The 20,950-nt window shown below is 42.1% G+C and overlaps 1 protein-coding gene across 1 annotated transcript in view; it reads left to right on the plus strand.

The window, feature by feature from the left end:
* The first annotated feature begins 320 nt into the window (after nucleotides 1-320).
* The window catches only part of LOC135547490 (LIM and senescent cell antigen-like-containing domain protein 1), a 91,938-nt gene continuing 71,308 nt past the window's right edge, over nucleotides 321-20,950 (plus strand). Inside the window, exon 1 of the mRNA XM_064976550.1 lies at nucleotides 321-536. Coding sequence (XP_064832622.1) covers nucleotides 499-536 — 38 coding nt within the window. The 5' untranslated portion in view covers nucleotides 321-498. The remainder of the gene's footprint in view (nucleotides 537-20,950) is intronic.

A 20,950-nucleotide genomic window follows, 5' to 3' on the forward strand; every position in this document is an offset into this window, starting at 1 on the left:
AGGCTATACGATTTAGAGCTCACATTTATGTGTAATAGTTTTGCAAATATTACACATTTTTCACTGTGGGAAATCGGTGCTGCTCGGGTAGATTTCCGCAAACATCCGTCCATGTTTAGCGAGGAAATATGTTGGAAATGCACAGCGCAATATAATAATAACATTTAGCTGGTGCATGAGGTTTAAAGTTGAAGTTTTATATTTAACCTGCTGTCCATAGATGCAGCTGGTATTTACAGTAAATACTAGTCTACTGTAGGCTATCGTGGTCCTAACATGAATCAGAAGCTTAGAGGGCGGGTCTAGTCCGATTAAATTACATTTTAACGCAGTAGCCAGACACAGCGACAAAGAAATAGGCGAGGCTCATTCGCCATTACTAAGAAAGTATCGCCTGTAAACAATAGCCTATACAACAACAAAAAATACATCCACTCCAGCCCCAAACATCTGGAAAGAAAGTGCCGTTGGAGACGAAATACCCCTGCAGCCAAGAATATGTTGGGGGTGGCCGAAGAAATGACCAATGGCAACGGGTGAGTACCGAAAAGAAAACACGTGTTATGATCGGCCAAATTTGCTTCTTAAAAGTGTTGGTAGTCTGTGTGTTGACTCAGGACAAACAAAGCTGCCGTCTGTTGCATTCAGTGATCATGCACAGCGCTGTCTGTCTGCGGGGTGTAGTTGTGCAAAGATGAGTTATGCGGTACTTAACTATCATCTATCCATACTTGATTTACATTAGACCAGTGTATGATCACTACTGCAACAATCTAACAATCACTTTATGGCCTACTTGAGTTATATTGTATTAGGCTACTGAACAGCTGGGGCAGTGATGATCACTCTGGTTAGGCCTATTCACAATGAGATATGAGCAAAAGTTGTCTTTGTTTGCTGCTCTGCAGTACTGCTGAGATGTAAAGCCTGAATTAGACTGTACAGTTGTGGGCCTACTTTATAGGTTTTGACCTACTTGATGCAAACTTGATGAAAGTACAGCCTGGGACCATCTGAAACCTTGTTGTGGTCACTACAGGGACAACCCAGACAAAAAAAAGACCATGTGTACAAAACATTAGGAGCACCTGCTCTTTCCATGACATACGCAGACAAGGTGAATCTAGGTGAAATGCCACTTTCAAAACAACTGGGAACTCTGAAAAATACAAGGTCAAATCATGACAACAGTGATCTTCAGGTGGGAAAGTCGTAGCTCTAGAAAGAGGCCAGAGTTCCCAAGTTGGAATTCCAAATTGGATGACTGTTCAAATGGATTTTTCCTAGTCTGAGCATGTTTTTTTCCCAGAGTTCCCAGTTGTTTTGCACACACTCTAGTCGGAGATTTTCAAGTTCGGAGATCCGAGCTCCCAGTTGCTTTGAACTCGGCAAAAGCTATTATCCCTTATCGATGTCACCTGTTAAATCCACTTCAATCAGTGTAGATGAAGGGAGACAGGTTAAACATTAAAGAAGGATTTTTAAGCCTTGAGATAGTTGAGACATGGGTTGTGTATATGTGACATTCAGAGGGTGAAAGGGAAAGACAAAATATATTAAGTGCCTTTGAACGGGGTGTGGTAGTAGGTGCCAGGGGCTCCCGTTTGAGGGTGTCAAGAACTGCAATGCTGCTGGGTTTTTCATGCTCAACAGTTTCACATGTGTATCAACAATGGTCCGACACCCAAAGGACATCCAGCCAACTTGAAGCTACTGTGGGAAAGCATTAGAGTCAACATGGGTCAGCATCCCTGTGGAATGTTTGCCACTTTGTGGAGTCCATGCCCTGATGAATTGAGGCTGTTCTGAAGGCAAAAGGGGTGCAACTCAATATTAGGGAGGTGTTCCTAATGTTTTGTACACTCAGTGTATATTTTACTTTTGTATCTAAAAGCATAATATTATACCTCGCCAAAAATGCTAACCTCCCCTGTTATTGTAATGGTGAGAGGTTAGCATGTCTTGGGGTATGATATAAAATGCTAGTCTCCCCTGTTATTGTAATGGTGAGAGGTTAGCATGTCTTGGGGTATGATATAAAATGCTAGTCTCCCCTGTTATTGTAATGGTGGGAGATTAGCATGTCTTGTGAGTATGATGTTTGCGCATCTGTAACTTTCTCACTCATCATTATTCACAATTCATTCAGGACTATCCGTAATCATGGTAGCATCCACATTAATGTAGAAGTGTTTAGAAACATATTATATTCTTATTTATAATAAAAGGGACTCCAGCATGACACAATACATTATTAACCATTCATTGCTATTGGGCACAAAATAATCAGAATCACAACCAAAACAAACAGCAAATGCATCCAACAAGTTTGTAGGGTCACGGGCTTGATGTCATCAGTGTGTGCTAAGAATATGGGACTAAATACAAAGTGTTTGACTACTTTAATACACATAAGTGAATTTGTCCAAAAACTTTTGGTCCCCTAAAATTGGGGGACTACCATCATTTCCGGACTACAAGCCGCTACTTTATTCCCACACTTTGAACCTCGCGATTTATACAATGACGCGGCTAATTTATGGATTTTTTCCGCTTTCACAAGATTCATGCCGCCAAAAAACTGAGCACCGTCACATGATGTGACGTAAATTGAGCGCGCTCAAACTTCCCATCATTCTGATTAGGTTAGTAATTTTGTCACCCTCATCATGGCAAAGACACGGAGAAATGCATATGATGCAGCTTTCAAGTTGAAGGTGATAAATCTGGCTGTTGGAAAAGGAAATAGAGCTGCTGCATGGGAGCTTGGCCTTAATGAGTCGATGATAAGACGTTGGAAACAGCAGCGTGAGGAACTGACTCAGTGCAAAAAGACAACAAAAGCTTTCAGAGGGAAGAAAAGCAGATGGCCCAAAGTATTTGCAGCCACTCGACATCAGTGTAAATTGCGCATTTAAGGTGGCACTCCTTGTTCAGTGGGAGGCTTGGATGACAAGTGGGGAGAAATCCTTCACTAAAACGGGCCGCAGGCGAAGAGCATCTTATGGTCAAGTCTGCCAGTGGGTCCTGACAGCGTGGAGCATTGTCAAAAAATCCACTATCATCAACGGGTTTCGAAAGGCTGGACTGCTGCGTGTTGAAGGGGCAGCATGAGCTCAGCCGGGTATTTGCCTCCAGATGAAAGTGACGAGAGCGACAATGAAAACGATCCAACATCGGAAGAAGCAATTCTGAGGCTATTCAACTCCGACACCGAAGGAGATGACTTCAGTGGTTTCAGTGCACAGGAGGAGGAAGATAGTGACCAATGACTTTCTTGGTAGGCTACTGTTTTAATTTTTGTTACAAGCCGTGTTTCGTTAAAGCCTATTTATTTTTGTTACAAGCCGTGTTTCGTTTAAAGGCTGTGTAAAATTCATTTGTTTCAATGTACCGGTAGGCACCTGCGGCTTATAGACATGGCTTATTTATGTACAAAATACATATTTTTAATAATTCAGTGGGTGTGGTTTATATTCAGGTGTGCTTAATAGTCCAGCAATTACGGTATGTACAAAAGGTGTTGTAATTTCAAAACTGTTCGCCCGATATGGATGAAAATACCCTCAAATGATCTAATTTCAAAACCAAAGTGCTGCTGTACAGAGCCAAAACAAAAATGTCCTGGTACACATTTTTTGTTGTTTTGGCTATGTACCCCAGCACTTTGGACATGCTAACCTCTCACCATTACAATAACTGGGGTTAGCATCGGTATGTTCCAATATTCTTGGCGCTCACTGTATAAATTGTATCTAAAATGTTATATTTTCAATAAATGAATGTTAAGAAAATAATTGAAATCAAAATACTTGTATAACAGAGCAAGCGGTAAAGCTTCATATGACACCAATGTTTGCTTTGTTGCACCAAACCCACCACTGGTGTACATGGCCAAAGAGGTCCATTTTCAGGTCATCTGGCCAAATCACAGGTTCCAATCCATATGCTAATGCCGTCTAGCCAACTCCAGGTGTTTACTTTTGTTGGATGACATGAAAAAAGAGGTCTGGCCTCGCACACCAGTGGTGGGTTTGGCGTTTAAATGAGAATGCATGAGCAGAAAAGAACCCCATACCTACTGTAAAATAAGGTGGTGGATCTTTGATGTTATGGGGCTATTTTGCATCCACTGGAACTGGGGCCCTTGTTAAGGTCAACGGCATCATGAGCTTTACACAGTACCAGAACATTTTAGCCATTAACCTGGTTGCCTCTGCCAGGAGGCTGAAACTTGGCCATAAGTGGATCTTCCAGCAAGACAATAACCCCAAGCACACATCAATATCCACAAAGAAATGGTTAATTTTCCACAATCAACATTTTGCAATGTCTCTGGACTTGAAACCCATTGAAATCTATAGTTTGAATTGAAGAGGGCAGTTCATAAGCACAGATTATCATGACATAAGACGAGACCCAGATGCAGACACAGGAGGCAGATGTTTGGAGTCTTACAATATGTATTAATCCAATAGAGCAAGAGAATGGTCGTGGACAGGCAAAATGGTCAAAAACAGTTCAGTCCAAAAGGTACCGAAGGGCAGGCAGAATCAAGCTCAGGGCAGGCAGGATGTTCAGGCAGGCAGGAAAGTAGTCCAGAGTCAGGCAGGGGTCAAAACCGGGAGGACTATCAAAAAGAGAATAGCAAAAGGAGTACGGGAAAACACGCTGGTTGACTTGATTAACATACAAGATGAACTGGCACAGAGAGACAGGAAACACAGGGATAAATACACTGGGGAAAACAAGCCACACCTGGAGGGGGTGGAGACAATCACAGGAACCCGTGAAACAGATCAGGGCGTGACACAGATGAAGGACATCAAGGATTCTGTATGGAGCAATGGTCTAAGATCCCTCCCAATGTGTTCTCCAACTCATTAAACATTTTAGAAAAATACTCAGTTCTGTTAAGGCACAGATAGAGGGCAGTTCTGCTTCTAGCCCCTAGGCAACTTTGCAGTATTTAGTTTTTTATGTGATATTTCTTACATTATTAGCCCAGGAATTTTTTTGTGTTATTACATACAGCTGGGAAGAACTTTTGGACAGCAGCGTGGCAGTAACTCACCAGCATTACCAGAATTACGATCAGGAATACAACTTTCCTGAATCGGATCCTTTGTTCGTACCCCCAGGCAATTGTATTGATTCCAGAAGCTGATCCAAAACAACACCGGCGGAGAAGAGGTAGTTGGAGTGGACTTCTAGTCAAATTGAGGAAAATGCTACTGAAGTTCTATCAACATATCGACTATAGTACTGGCGCTGCTAAAATGCTCGACCACTGCTACTCCACAAGGCCCTACAAGGCCCTCCCCCGCCCCCCCTTCGGAAAATCTGATCACGACTCCATTTTGCTCTTCCCTTCCTATAGGCAGAAACTCAAACAGGAAGTACCCGTGCTAAGGACTATTCAACGCTGGTCTGACCAATCTGAATCCACACTTCAAGATTGTTTTGATCACGCAGACTGGGTTATGTTCCGGGTAGCCTCAGAGAATAACATTGACGAATACACTGATACGGTGACTGAGTTTATCAGGAAGTATATATGATGTTGTACCCACTGTGTATATTAAAACCTACCCTAACCAGAAATGTGGATAGATGGCAGCATTCACACAAAACTGAAAGCATGAACCATTTAACCATGGCAAGGTCATTGGGAATATGGCCGAATACAAACAGTGTATTTATTCCCTTCGTAAGGCAATCAAACAGGCAAAAGATCAGTATAGACACAAAGTGGAGTTGCAATTCAACAGCTCAGACACGAGACGTATGTAGCAGGGTCTACAGACAATTATGGACTACAAAAGGAAAACCAGCCATGTCGCAGACACCGACGTCTTGCTCCGGACAAGCTAAACACCTTCTTCGCCTGCTTTGAGGATAACACAGTGCCACCGACGTGGCCCGCTACCAAGGACCTGTGGACTCTCCTTCTCCATGACCGCCGTGAGTAAGACATTTAAAAGTGTTGACTCTGGCAAGGCTGCCTGCCCAGACGGCATCCCTAGCCACGTCCTCAGAGCATGAACAGACCAGCTGGCTGCAGTGTTTACACACATATTCAATCTCTCCCTATCCCAGTCTGCTGTCCACACATGCTTCAAATTGGCTCCATTGTTCCTGTACCCAAAGCAAAGGTATTTGAACTAAATGACCATCGCCCCTTAGCACTCACTTTTGTCATCATGAAGTGCTTTGAGAGACTAGTCAAGGATCATAGCACCTCTACCTTACCTGACACCCTAGACCCACTTTAATTTGCTTACCGCACCAATAGATCCACAGACGATGCAATCGCCATCACACTGCCCTATTCCATCTGGACAACAGGAATACCTATGTAAGAATGCAGTTCATTGACTACAGCTCAGCATTCAACACCATAGTACCCTCCAAGCTCATCATTAAGCTGGAGGCCCTGGTTCTGAACCCCGCCCTGTGCAACTGGGTTCTGGACTTCCTAACGGGCCGCACCCCCAGGTGGTGAAGGACACCTCCTCTTTGCTGATCCTCAACACTGGGTCCCCACAGGAGTGCATTCTCAGCCGCCTCCTGTTCTCCCTGTTCACCCATGACTGCATGGCCATGCACGCCTCCAACTCAATCATCATGTTTGCAGATGACACAACAGTAGTAGGCTTGATTATCAACAGTGACGAGACAGCCTACAGGGAGGACCCTGAGAGAGTGGTACCTCTCTCTCAACATCAACAAAACAAAGGAGCTGATCGTGGACTTCAGGAAACAGCAGAGGGAGCATCCCCCCCCCCCTATCAACATCAACGGGACCGCAGTGGAGAAGGTGTAAATCTTCAAGTTCCTCTGCGTACACATCACTGACAAACTGAAATGGTCCACACAGACAGTGTGGTGAAGAAGGTGCAACAGCACCTCTTCAATCTCAGGAGACTTGGCCCCTAAAACCCTCACAAACTTTTACAGATGCACAATTGAGAGCATCCTATCGGGCTGGTACGGCAACTGCACCTCCCGCAACTGCAGGGCTCTTCAGAGGGTAGTGCGGTCTGCCCAACGCATCACCGGGGGCAAAATACCTGCCCTCCAGGACACCTACAGCACCCGATATCACAGAAAGGTCAAACAGACAATAATATAATAATAATATATCCCATTTAGCAGACGCTTTTGTCCAAAGCGACTTACAAGTCGGCTGGGGCCACTACTTTTGCATATGGGTGGTCCCAGCGGGAATTGAACCCACGACGCTTGGCGTTGCAAGCGCCATGCTCTACCGACTGAGCCACACAGGATGGATGAAGGACAACAACCACTGCCTGTTGACCCCTCTATCATCCAGAAGGCGAGGTCGGTACAGGTGCATCAAGATGGGACCGAAAGACTGAAAAACAGCTTCTATTTCAAGTCCATCAGACTGTTAAATAACCTTCACCATTTCCTTAGAGGCTGCTGCCCTATATACATAGACTTGAAATCACTGGCCACTTTAATGATGTACATTTTTTGCATTACTCATCTCATATGTATATACTGTATTCTATTCTACTGTATCTTAGTCTATGCCGCTCTGACATTGCTCGTCCATATATTTATATATTCTTAATTCCATTCCTTCACTTAGATTTGTGTGTATTGTTAGATGTTACTTGTTAGATATTACTACACCTTTCCTCTTTTGTTCTCTGTTGCTCCTCTATTGTAATTCCTCAAGCAACCCTGACTGACGACATCAGATTCCCATCAGACCAACTCCTTGAATGCCCTACTCCTTGAATGCCCTACACCTTGAAGTTTGCAGTTGTGTCTGCAGTTGTGTTTTTTTTTACCCTTTAGTGTTTGTACTTTACTGTATTTATACTTAGGATATCGCTTTTCAACAGTAAAAGTAAAAAACTCACTTGGATGTCTTTTATGCAATATGTTCCAAGGTGTTGTGGTGCAGGCCAATATGCCACTGCTAAGTCCTGTTCTTAGGCACAACGCAACCAATCCAGAGGTGTCTTATTACTATTATAAACTGATTACCAATGAAATTAGAACAGTAAATAAGTAATTTTGCTTAATACCCATGGTATATTTTCTGATATACCACAGCTTTCAGCCAATCAGCATTCATGGCTCTAACTACCTACTTTCTAATAACATACAGTACTGGCTAGGAGCTGCATATCCATACTGTTCAGGTCTGACGCAGTGAATGTGATGACGCTATCTCTCTCCATCAGTCCTTAGTTGTTAGTCGTTAGCGTAGTTCCATTCTACCCCCTGAGACATGTTTCAGCAGATCCGCTTCCTGCCTGTTAATTACCCCCCCTGTGTGTGTATGTGTTACTTTATTTAGATGCAGGGATCTCTGCTCCTGTCAGGAAGGAAACTGTTTTATCATGTACTGGTTCACTGGGGCACATTCCCCCGACCAGTATAAAAAAGTACTGAAATGTGTCCACTCACTACTGTAAGTCGCTCTGGATAAGAGCGTCTGATAAATTAGTCAAAAGTAAAAATGACACACACACACACACACACACACACACACACACACACACACACACACACACACACACACACACACACACACACACACACACACACACACACACACGTTGCTTGTATAACTTCCTTTCCTGAGTTGTTTACGGTTGGGGAAAAGGAGAGGGAATGGAGTTGGTGGGTGGAGGGAGGGAGGGAGGGAAAGAGAGAGGGGTCTTTGTCATGGCTGAGACGCAGAGAGAAGTTGTTTTGGCAATGCAAATATATGTTTCCCATGCCAATAAAGCTCTTTGAATTTAATTGAAAGGTCATGATTGGAGAGCGGATGTCCTTCTAGTCTCCTGAGTCTCTCTCTGTCTACATCTCTCTCTCTCTCTGCTCCACTCCACCCTGAGCAGGAATGTGCTCAGTGGGAACATTGGACATCAGAGTTCTCTCTCTCTCTGCTCCACCCTGAGCAGGAATGAGCTCAGTGGGAACATTGGACAGTAGAGCTACTGTCAGTCAGATAAATTCTGTAGCTGTCACACATATTTATATATTTACACATTTTTTTAATACCTTGGTTTTTCTTCCGGTCCCCACAGCAGAACGCCTTTGAAGAACCCCCTTTGGTTCCAGGTAAAACCCTTTTGTGTTCCATATAGAACCCTTTCCACAGAGGGATCTACATTGCACCTAAAATAGTTCTACCTGGAACCAAAAAGGGTTCTCCTATGGGGACAGCCGCAGAACCTTTTTGGAACCCTTTTTTGAAAGAGTGTACCATCCCTCCCCTGATTGTAAACTAACGGACAACAGTACTTCTATTGCTACTTACAGCTATTTTTGCTCACATGTACTGTACATGTAGTTCAATAATTTCCTCTGTCTTCAAGTGCTGTATTTCCCCCCACAGTGGCTAATCCACCATTCATTCTGATCTCAACTCCAACCCTCCTATGTCCACAGGTTGACCCATCTTTCCCAGTGTAAGGCCATTTAACAATTTCCTTTTGCAATACATCCCTGCATTTTACTGCAATGAATTGTAAGTGTCTTGAACCTCCCTATTTGTAAAATGTCTACCGATATTGCCCTAAAATAGAGTATAATGATGTTTCCCGTTGACTGATTGTGGTTCTTCAGATCCCCTAACAATACATTGGCAGGTCCATCTGAACCCTGATATTATGACATAACATCCATTCCTGGATTGAAATTGAAATGAACGAATTTATGTGTCAATTGTTGTTTTGTATGTCAGTTCATAGACCCAATGCCAAGGTATTGGTACATCAAAAACATGTTCCCAACTGACTTGAATTTCATACGGCATTGATGTCAATCAAACCTTTTGACTTTAAGTGAAACTGATACATTTATTTATTTATATACTAATCATTTCAAGCCATGTATGATATTTAATGGGTGGCAGACAGACTCATTCTTTAATTTCTTCTTTAAGTAATTGTCACTGCCAATTTTGTGAGCAGAGCCTCAATGAGTTGGTTATAATTGTGTTTAGTGTATACACCTCCATACACTGTTGTTAGTTGCTTTTGTGACATCATTTTACCGTCCCTGTTTACAATGTTCTTCATAAATATTATACTTTCAACAGAGATCCATTGTCAATCCACTGAAATGTCAGGTTTTAATCTGGAAAAAGGAGAAGAGCCCACTTTTTAACATTGGATGGGCCTCTTAGTATCTTTCAGTTTCAGTACAATGGAGACTTTAAGAGAGAGGTTTAATGCCTTAATATTTAAGACTCGTGTTTGTTTTATAAATATGGAGGTTTAACTTGCCTTTCCAAATAAAGTGAAATACTTTTTTTCACATGATTTGAAAAAGGATTCTCCTAGAGTCGGTAGGGCCATGAATAATATGTCAACTGCGATATAACTAGACAATCAGGGAAATCTATCTATTTTTCAAAGTTTTGCGAGATCGCTCAACTTTTCCGCGAATGTACACCAAGCAGGGGCGCCGTATGGGGGGAAAAGTTAGGACGATTCTAAGGGCCTGTGACTGACAGGGGCCTTAAAAAATGATTAGAACATTAGGTTAAGAAAAATCTATATTCAATTATTAAGTCGCTCTGGATAAGAGCGTCTGCTAAATGACTTAAATGTAAATGTAAATTAACCTATCATCATTGTTATATTAACCTATCATCATTGTTATATTATTTTATTTACAATTTACTAATAAAACTAACAGTTTATTTTTCTTATTTTTGACCAAAAGTTCATATCCAGATTCTCCAGTCAGGAAAAATCTCACTTGAGGCAGCCAATATCAGAGCCTTAAACGAAGACATGCAGGTTCTTTGAGATGGATGGGAGTCTCTCCTGTCTGCGGCAACACTGATTGCTATGCAAATGGCTGTTGCACCTCAGTTTAGCAATTTAGAAGAAAAATAAGAGATTCCATGATGAGACTGTGTTTTTTACTGCTATGGACAACATCATAAGTGGCTTGGACACTAGGTTCCAGAACACTGTGTTTTTTACTGCTATGGACAACATCATAAGTGGCTTGGACATTAGGTTCCAGAACACTGTGTTTTTACTGCTATGGACAACATCATAAGCTATGGCTTGGACACTAGGTTCCAGAACACAGTGTTTTTACTGCTATGGACAACATCATAAGTGGCTTGGACACTAGGTTCCAGAACACTGTGTTTTTTACTGCTATGGACAACATCATAAGTGGCTTGGACATTAGGTTCCAGAACACTGTGTTTTTACTGCTATGGACAACATCATAAGTGGCTTGGACACTAGGTTCCAGAACACAGTGTTTTTACTGGTATGGACAACATCATAAGTGGCTTGGACAGTGGCTTAGGTTCCAGAACACAGTGTTTTTTACTGCTATGGACAACATCATAAGTGGCTTGGACACTAGGTTCCAGAACACAGTGTTTTTACTGCTATGGACAACATCATAAGCTATGGACAACATCATAAGTGGCTTGGACACAACATAGTGGCTTTTTCCAGAACACAGTGTTTTTACTGCCTAGTGTGGCTTGGACACCAGGTTCAAGAACACAGTGCTATGGACAACATCATAAGTGGCTTGGACACTAGGTTCCAGAACACAGTGTTTTTACTGCTATGGACAACATCATAAGTGGCTTGGACACAGGTTCCAGAACACTGTGTTTTTACTGCTATGGACAACATCATGGCTTGGACATCCAGAAAGTGGCTTGGACACATAGGTTCCAGAACACTGTGTTTTTACTGCTATGGACAACATCATAAGTGGCTTGGACACTAGGTTCCAGAACACAGTGTTTTTACTGCTATGGACAACATCATAAGTGGCTTGGACACTAGGTTCCAGAACACAGTGTTATGGACAACATCATAAGAACAGGTTCAGTGTTTTTACTGCTATGGACAACATCATAAGTGGCTTGGACACTAGGTTCCAGAACACTGTGTTTTTACTGCTATGGACAACATCATAAGTGGCTTGGACACTAGGTTCCAGAACACAGTGTTTTTACTGCTATGGACAACATCATAAGTGGCTTGGACACTAGGTTCCAGAACACTGTGCTTTTTACCAGGTTCCAGCAGTGTTTTTATGGACAACATCATAAGTGGCTTGGACACTAGGTTAGGTTCCAGAACACAGGTTGTGTTTTTTATCTGCTTGGACATGGACAACATCATAAGTGGCTTGGACACTAGGTTCAGAACAGACTGTTATGGACAACATCATAACTAGGTTCCAGAACATAGTGTTTTTACTGTGTTTTTTACTGCTATGGACAACATCATAAGGTTCCAGGCTTGGACATCATAAGGTTCCAGAACACTGTGTTTTTACTGCTATGGACAACATCATAAGTGGCTTGGACATCATAGGTTCCAGAACACAGTGTTTTTACTGCTATGGACAACATCATAAGTTTGGACACTAGGTTCAGAACACAGTGTTTTTATGGACAACATCATAAGTGGCTTGGACACTTAGGTTCCAGAACACTGTGTTTTTACTGCTATGGACAACATCATAAGTGTTTTTACTGCTTGGACACTAGGTTGGACACCAGAACACTGTGTTTTTACTGCTATGGACAACATCATAAGTGGCTTGGACACTAGGTTAGGTTCATCAGAACACTGTGTTTTTACTGCTATGGACAACATCAGGTTCCAGAACACTGTGTTTTTACTGCTATGGACAACATCACTTAGGTTCCAGAACACTGTGCTATTTTTTACTGCTATGGACAACATCATAAGTGGCTTGGACACTAGGTTCCTAGAACACTGTGTTTTTTACTGCTATGGACAACATCATAAGTGGCTTGGACACATAGGTTCAAGAACAGTGTTTTTACTGCTATGGACAACATCATTGGCTTGGACACTAGGTTCCAGAACACAGTGTTTTTACTGGACAACATCAGTGGCTTGGACACTAGGTTCCAGAACACTGTGTTTTTACTGCTATGGACAACAGTGGCTTCAGGTTAGTGTTTTTACTGCTATGGACAACATCTTGGACATTAGGTTCCAGAACACAGTGTTTTTACTGCTATGGACAACATCATAAGTGGCTTGGACACTAGGTTAGTGTTTTTACTGCTATGGACAACATCATAAGTGGCTTGGACACTAGGTTCCAGAACACAGTGTTTTTACTGCTATGGACAACATCATAAGTGACTTGGACACTAGGTTTTTCTGCTATGGAGAACACTTGTGTTCCAGAACACAGTTTTTACTGCTATGGACAACATAAGTGGCTTGGACAGAACATAGTGTTTTTAGGTTCATCAGAACACAGTGTTTTTACTGCTATGGACAACATCATAAGTGGCTTGGACACTAGGTTACCAGAACTTGGACTGTGTTTTTTACTGCTATGGACAACATCATAAGTGGCTTGGACACTAGGTTCAAGAACACTGTGTTTTTACTGCTATGGACAACATCATAAGTGGCTTGGACATTAGGTTCCAGAACACTGTGTTTTTTACTGCTATGGACAACATCATAAGTGGCTTGGACACAGGTTAGGTTCCAGAAGGTTCACTGTGTTTTTACTGCTATGGACAACATCAGGTTCCAGAACACTGTGTTTTTACTGCTATGGACAACATCATAACTTGGACACTAGGTTCAAGAACAGTGTTTTTACTGCTATGGACAACATCATAAGTGACTTGGACACTAGGTTCCAGAACACAGTGTTTTTACTGCTATGGACAACATTTTTACTAGGTTCCAGAACACTATGGACAACATCATAAGTGGCTTGGACACTAGGTTCAGAACACAGTGTTTTTACTGCTATGGACAACATCATAAGTGGCTTGGACATTAGGTTCCAGAACACTGTGTTTTTTACTGCTATGGACAACATCATAAGTGGCTTGGACATTAGGTTCAAGAACACTGTGTTTTTACTGCTATGGACAACATCATAAGTGGCTTGGACACTAGGTTCAAGAACACTGTGTTTTTACTGTGACAACATTTTTACTGCTATGGACAACATCATAAGTGGCTTGGACACTAGGTTCAAGAACACAGTGTTTTTACTGCTATGGACAATCATAAGTGGCTTCAGGTTCAAGAACAAGTGGCTATGGACAACATCATAAGTGGGACACTAGGTTCAAGAAAGTTTTTAATGGACAACATCATAACTTGGTAGGTTCCAGAACACAGTGTTTTTACTGCTATGGACAATCATAAGTGGCTTGGACACTAGGTTCCAGAACACTGTGTTTTTACTGCTATGGACAACATCATAAGTGGCTTAGGTTCCAGAACACTGTGTTTTTTACTGCTATGGACAACATCATAAACTTGGACACTAGGTTCCAGAACACAGTGTTTTTTTACTGCTATGGACAACATCATAAGTGGCTTGGACACTAGGTTCCAGAACACAGTGTTTTTACTGCTATGGACAACATCATAAGTGGCTTGGACACTAGGTTCAAGAACACTGTGTTTTTACTGCTATGGACAACATCATAAGTGGCTTCTAGGTTCCAGAAACTGTGTTTTTACTGCTATGGACAACATCATAAGGTTCCAGAACACTGTGTTTTTACTGCTATGGACACTGTGTTTTTTACATCATAAGTGGCTTGGACACTAGGTTAGGTTCCAGAACACTGTGTTTTTTACTGCTATGGACAAGAAACATCATAAGTGGCTTGGTTTTTTACACTAGGTTCCAGAACACTGTGTTTTTACTGCTATGGACAACATCATAAGAACACTGTGTTTTTACTTGGACAACATCACTTAGGTTCCAGAACACTGTGTTTTTACTGCTATGGACAACATCATAAGTGGCTTGGACACTAGGTTCCAGAACACAGTGTTTTTACTGCTATGGACAACATCATAAGTGGCTTGGCCACTAGGTTCCAGAACATAGTGTTTTTACTGCTATGGACAACATCATAAGTGGCTTGGCCACTAGGTTCCAGAACATAGTGTTTTTACTGCTATGGACAACATCATAAGTGACTTGGACATTAGGTTCCACACCACCGCAAAAATTGTAGAATAATTTTCTGCTGTTCTGAAAGTTGCGCAGATTAAAGAGGATAAAGTCCGTTCTGTGTTCCAACCACTGATCGTGAAGTATTCCAGAGATCTTACACCTGAGTTTCCAAATGAAATAAGACACCTAAACACTGTATATGCAGCCACTTTCCCCCCTAACTTGTCCCCTCTTGGTCTCCTGAATGCAATTTGTAAGATGCAGCTGCAAAGCATTTCTGTAGAAGTGTGCATTTCTTTACGTATATTTTACACACTGCCTGTGACTTGGCCCCATTCATTTGACCGTTGCTGGTGGAGAGAGAGCTTTCAGTAAACTAAACTATTGATAGAAAACTATTTGAGGTCCACTATGTCCCAGGACAGGCTTTGCAGTCTTGCCATGCTGTCCATTGAACGGCAGTTAGCTAGAAAGCTGGACTTCAAAGACTTGATCAGGGACTTTGCTAGCAAGAAGGCTTGGTCCTGAGCTCTTGGTGAGTAAGGCTGAGCGAGGGCCAGTGATAACTGTTAAATGGCATCGCTATGGATACTGGATCACTACACACATGATGCCCACAGGCTGAGAACAAGACTGAGAACAGACTGAGAACAAGATATATCTCAAAGTAATGACTGGATTGCCATAAAAATGTGTTGTGCACAATCAAGACCCCAAGTGTAAGAAACCTATTGATTTGGTGACCACTTTACCTTTCTTCTAGCGCCACCATCAGGCCTTTTCATTTCCATTTCCACTTTTACAGCTGCATATCAAATCAAATCAAACTTTATTTGTCACATATGCCGAATACAACAAGTGTAGACTTTACCATGAAATGCTTCCTTACAAGCCCTTAACCAACAGTGCAGTTCAAGAAGAGTTAAGAAAATATTTACCAAGTAGACTAAAATAAAAAGTAATAAAAAAAGTAACACAATAAGAATAACAATGACCAGGCTATATACAGGGGACACCGGTACCGAGTCAGTGTGCAGGGGTACAGGTTAGTTAAGGTAATCTGTACATGTCGGTGGAGGTGAAGTGACTATGCATATCTTCTAGTTGGTATGTATACTTCGTTTAACAATCTGCTGCTGATTTTATTATTTTGTTTGTTATATTATTCAATAGATGATAATGTTATTTATTTTAATTGACGAGGTTAATGTATATTTAAGTTATTTATTTTAATGTTAAGATTCAAGTATTTTACCATTGAAATGACATTCAGACTGTAAAAGATGGCCTGTAGCACATTTCTTATAGAGGGGATCAGTCTTGCATCAAATAGTGAATTCCACTGTATGCAGAATGTTGCATGCATGTCTGCACAGTGTTATATTTTCACAGCTCAGTGTCAGTAAATATCGGACAGTAAATTTTGGACTACAAGAGAGTTGCAAGCCTGCAAAGGTAGAGTTATTTAAAGCTTTGAATGGGTCGATTGGGTTCTGGAGGTGTGTGGTTACAGCAATCAGTAAATATAAGGTAACATCTTGATTCTCAGGATGTTAACGCAGGGTTGGTGTGGCCTGTGGTGGTGGGGCCCAATGTGATATATTTTCATGGGGCCCAAAATCCCTGGCAGCACCCCTAACACCAAGCACATCGACTTCACCATCCGCCCATTTAATTGGGAGACCACAATGAAATTTAAAGCATATACAGTGGGGCTAAAAAAGTATTTAGTCAGCCACCAATTGTGCAAGTTCTCCCACTTAAAAAGATGAGAGAGGTCTGTAATTTTCATCATAGGTACACTTCAACTATGACAGACAAAATTAGAAAAGAAAATCCAGAAAATCACATTGTCGGATTTTTAATGAATTTATTTGCAAATTATGGTGGAAAATAAGTATTTCGTCAATAACAAAAGTTTATCTCAATACTTTGTTATATACCCTTTGTTGGCAATGACAGAGGTCAAACGTTTTCTGTAAGTCTTCACAAGGTTTTCACACACAGTTGCTGGTAGTTTGGCCCATTCCTCCATGCAGATCTCCTCTAGAGCAGTGATGTTTTGGGGCTGTTGCTGGGCAATGCAGACTTTCAACTCCCTCCAAAGATTTTCTATGGGGTTGAGATCTGGAGACTGGCTAGGCCACTCCAGGACCTTGAAATGCTTCTTACGAAGCCATTCCTTCGTTGCCCGGGCGGTGTGTTTGGGATCATCGTCATGCTGAAAGACCCAGCCACGTTTCATCTTCAATGCCCTTGCTGATGGAAGGAGGTTTTCACTCAAAATCTCACAATACATGGCCCCATTCATTCTTTCCTTTACACGGATCAGTTGTCCTGGTCCCTTTGCAGAAAAACAGCCTCAAAGCATGATGTTTCCACCCCCATGCTTCACAGTAGGTATGGTGTTCTTTGGATGCAACTCAGCATGCTTTGTCCTCCAAACACGACGAGTTGAGTTTTTACCAAAAAGTTCTATTTTGGTTTCATCTGACCACATGACATTCTCCCAATCTTCTTTTGGATCATCCAAATGCTCTCTAGCAAACTTCAGACGGGCCTGGACATGTACTGGCTTAAGCAGGGGGACACGTCTGGCACTGCAGGATTTGAGTCCCTGGCGGCGTAGTGTGTTACTGATGGTAGGCTTTGTTACTTTGGTCCCAGCTCTCTGCAGGTCATTCACTAGGTCCCCCCGTGTGGTTCTGGGATTTTAGCTCACCGTTCTTGTGATCATTTTGTCCCCACGGGGTGAGATCTTGCGAGATCGAGGGAGATTATCAGTGGTCTTGTATGTCTTCCATTTCCTAATAATTGCTCCCACAGTTGATTTCTTCAAACCAAGCTGCTTACCTATTGCAGATTCAGCCTTCACAGCCTGGTACAGGTCTACACTTTTCATAGTTGAGTTTTAGTCCAGAGAAACTGGAGAAATTATCCAGGTCTTCAATAAGGCTCTTCAAGGTTGAAGATTGAAGACTTAAGAGAATGCTTTAATCATTGGTGTACATTGATACTTTTGTCTCTAATCCATTCCTTTTTAGCCCCTTAAAGTTATTGTTGATCTGATTTTAAAGCTAACAGTTCAATGGCCAAATTAAATAGGTATGGTGACAAAGAGCAACCTTGTTTTACACCTCTTGGCAATTCAAAGAGAAGTAACTGTTATTTATTATTTGTCATAGAAGATTGTTGTATGTAAATTTTACCCATCTTACGAGAGATTCTCCAAAGTTGAAAAAATCCAAGCACTTACATTGCATTCGGAAAGTATTCAGACCCCTTCCCCTTTTCCACATTTTGTTACGTTACAGCCTTATTCTAAAATGGATTCAATAAAAAAATGCCTCATCAATCTACATACAATACCCCATAATGACAAAGCAGAAACCAGCATAAAAAAATACAATACAGAAATACCTTGTTTACATAAGTATTCAGACCCTTTGCTATGAGACTTGAAAATTGAGCTCAGGTGCATCCTGTGTACATTGATCATCCTTGAGATGTCCACTTGTGATAAATTCAATTAAATAAACATGATTTGGAAAGGCACACACCTCTCTATATAACGTCCCACAGTTGACAGTGCATGTCAGAGCAAAAAACAAGCCATGAGGTCGAAGGAAGAGTACATAGAGCTCTGAGACAGGATTGTGTCTAGGCACAGATCTTGGGAAGGGTTACCAAAAAATGTCTGCAGCATTGAAGGTCCCCAAGAACACAGTGGCCTCCATCATTCTTAAATGACAGAAGTTTGGAACCACCAAGACGCTTCCTAGAGCTGGTCGCCCGGCCTAACTGAGAAATCGGGGGGAAAGGTCCTTGGTCAGGGAGTTGACCCCAATCTCGATGGTCACTCTGACAGAGCTCCAGAGTTCCTCTGTGGAGATGGGAGAACATTTCAGAAGGACAATAATCTCTGCAGCACTACACCAATCAGGCCTTTATGGTAGAGTGGCCAGACGGAAGCCACTCCTCAGTCTAAGGTTGGTAACTTACACATGTATACAGCCCCCTCTGGTGGTCACAGTAGACAACAGCAGTGGTGAAGTGAATTGAGAAGAGCAGTGGTTCTGCTTCCCAAACTTCTCTGTGACTGTCAGTCAGTCTAGGAATGTGAGTGATCCAACACCAAAACCTCTTCTTGGTATCCTCCTGTGACCCACACAATAAACAAAGATGATATGTGGTAATATACACAGTTTACTCTTTCCCTAGCCCTGTCCCTACTCTTGCCCTTACTATTACCACAGGACTGCACCCTGAGACAGTCAGCCACTAACACACACACACACACACACACACACACACACACACACACACACACACACACACACACACACACACACACACACACACACACACACACACACACACAGAGGCAGCAGAGAGACATGGCAACAGACACATTAGGGACACTAGTAGTGACAACACAAACAATAACAACCACACAGCAGCCTAACAAAATACTTTGGTAGCACATACCATGTTATAGTATTCTGTTTCTTCGACATGCAACCTACACAATCTGCAGTATCAGATCTGGGTTGTAGAGAAAACATTGTATTAGTGTTTTTTTTTGCTCGTCTCAGTTATATTGATTCAACGTCTCTTTGAAAGAAATATCTCAAATATTTAAACTAGATGGTTGTAAGAACAGAGTCGACTGTAGTATTTGTCAATAAGACTGCAGTACCTGTTAAGTCCAGAAAGTGTCAGTATCTTCATGTTCTGTTGGATTTGGACATAATGTTACTTGCCTTTCCTACACTGGCTGATATTACTCTTATTTCTTTTGGCAAAATCTATTCAAATATCACATGTCTTTTTCCACAGAAATAATGAATTATATCTGGGAAGCAACCAAGTAAATCTCAAGGACAGTACTCCACTGTGTCAGTGTTGCAGTCAGCCAGCCAGAAGGTGGCGGGCGGCCGACACCCCAGCTACCCTGCAAGCTACCCTGCCCAACTTACTGCTGAGAGTTAGAATAGTAGAATACACAAAGTGCATTGGTTGTGCATTAGGAGTTTTTCTGTTATGTCAGTCCCTGACAGCCACTCAATTTGCCCATGTCAGCTAAACATTTTTAGATTGGTAAGTTAGTCTAGCCAGCTAGACTAACTTAGGGCCCCCAAAAGGCTAGGACCATCTCTGACTACATGTGTGGATATGGGTACATTGACCCGCGAGCCACTGCGGCCATGAGTTCAGATTTTTTGTGACTCCCACCCCATCAAAGTTGCCCATCCCTGATTTAGAGGAACCTGAGGGGAGCTTTGTGTGTGTGTGTGTGTGTGTGTGTGTGTGTGTGTGTGTGTGTGTGTGTGTGTGTGTGTGTGTGTGTGTGTGTGTGTGTGTGTGTGTGTGTGTGTGTGTGTCCTTCAGCCAGTCATCACATTCCCGCTGGACAGAAATTCATTATTGTACCCAGCTGATCTCTCTCTGAGAGTTGTGGTTATGGCTTCTCAACTCTGTGTCTCCATACACTTCTCATCACACTCACTAACTATGCATGTCATTTTGGGCATTAGCCAACTAATAACAGTCATAAGACACACTTTTATTATGATCAAACTACAGCAATCATCACCACCATCTTCCTTCTACAGGTTAGATCTTTATAGAAAACCTGTAGGAGCTAGTATGTCATACAAATGTAATAGTTGTATTCATCCTGCAGTGTGTGTGTGTGTGTGTGTGTGTGTGTGTGTGTGGTGTGTGTGTGTGTGTGTGTGTGTGTGTGGAATGTAGTGCTGTGTGTGTGTGTGTGTGTGTGTGTGTGTGTGTGTGTGTGTGTGTGTGTGTGTGTGTGTGTGTGTGTGTGTGTGTGTGTGTGTGTGTGTGTGTGTGTGTGTGTGTGTGTGTGTGTGTGTGTGTGTGGAATGTAGTGCAGGTTAAGGCAGGCTAGTGAAGGTGAAAGCTTCTGGGCATGTTGACTCTAGAGACAGAACTAGCCTTATGGCATGAATATCTCTCT

This window comes from Oncorhynchus masou, chromosome 10, assembly GCF_036934945.1.
Source record: "Oncorhynchus masou masou isolate Uvic2021 chromosome 10, UVic_Omas_1.1, whole genome shotgun sequence".
Lineage (NCBI taxonomy): Eukaryota > Metazoa > Chordata > Actinopteri > Salmoniformes > Salmonidae > Oncorhynchus > Oncorhynchus masou.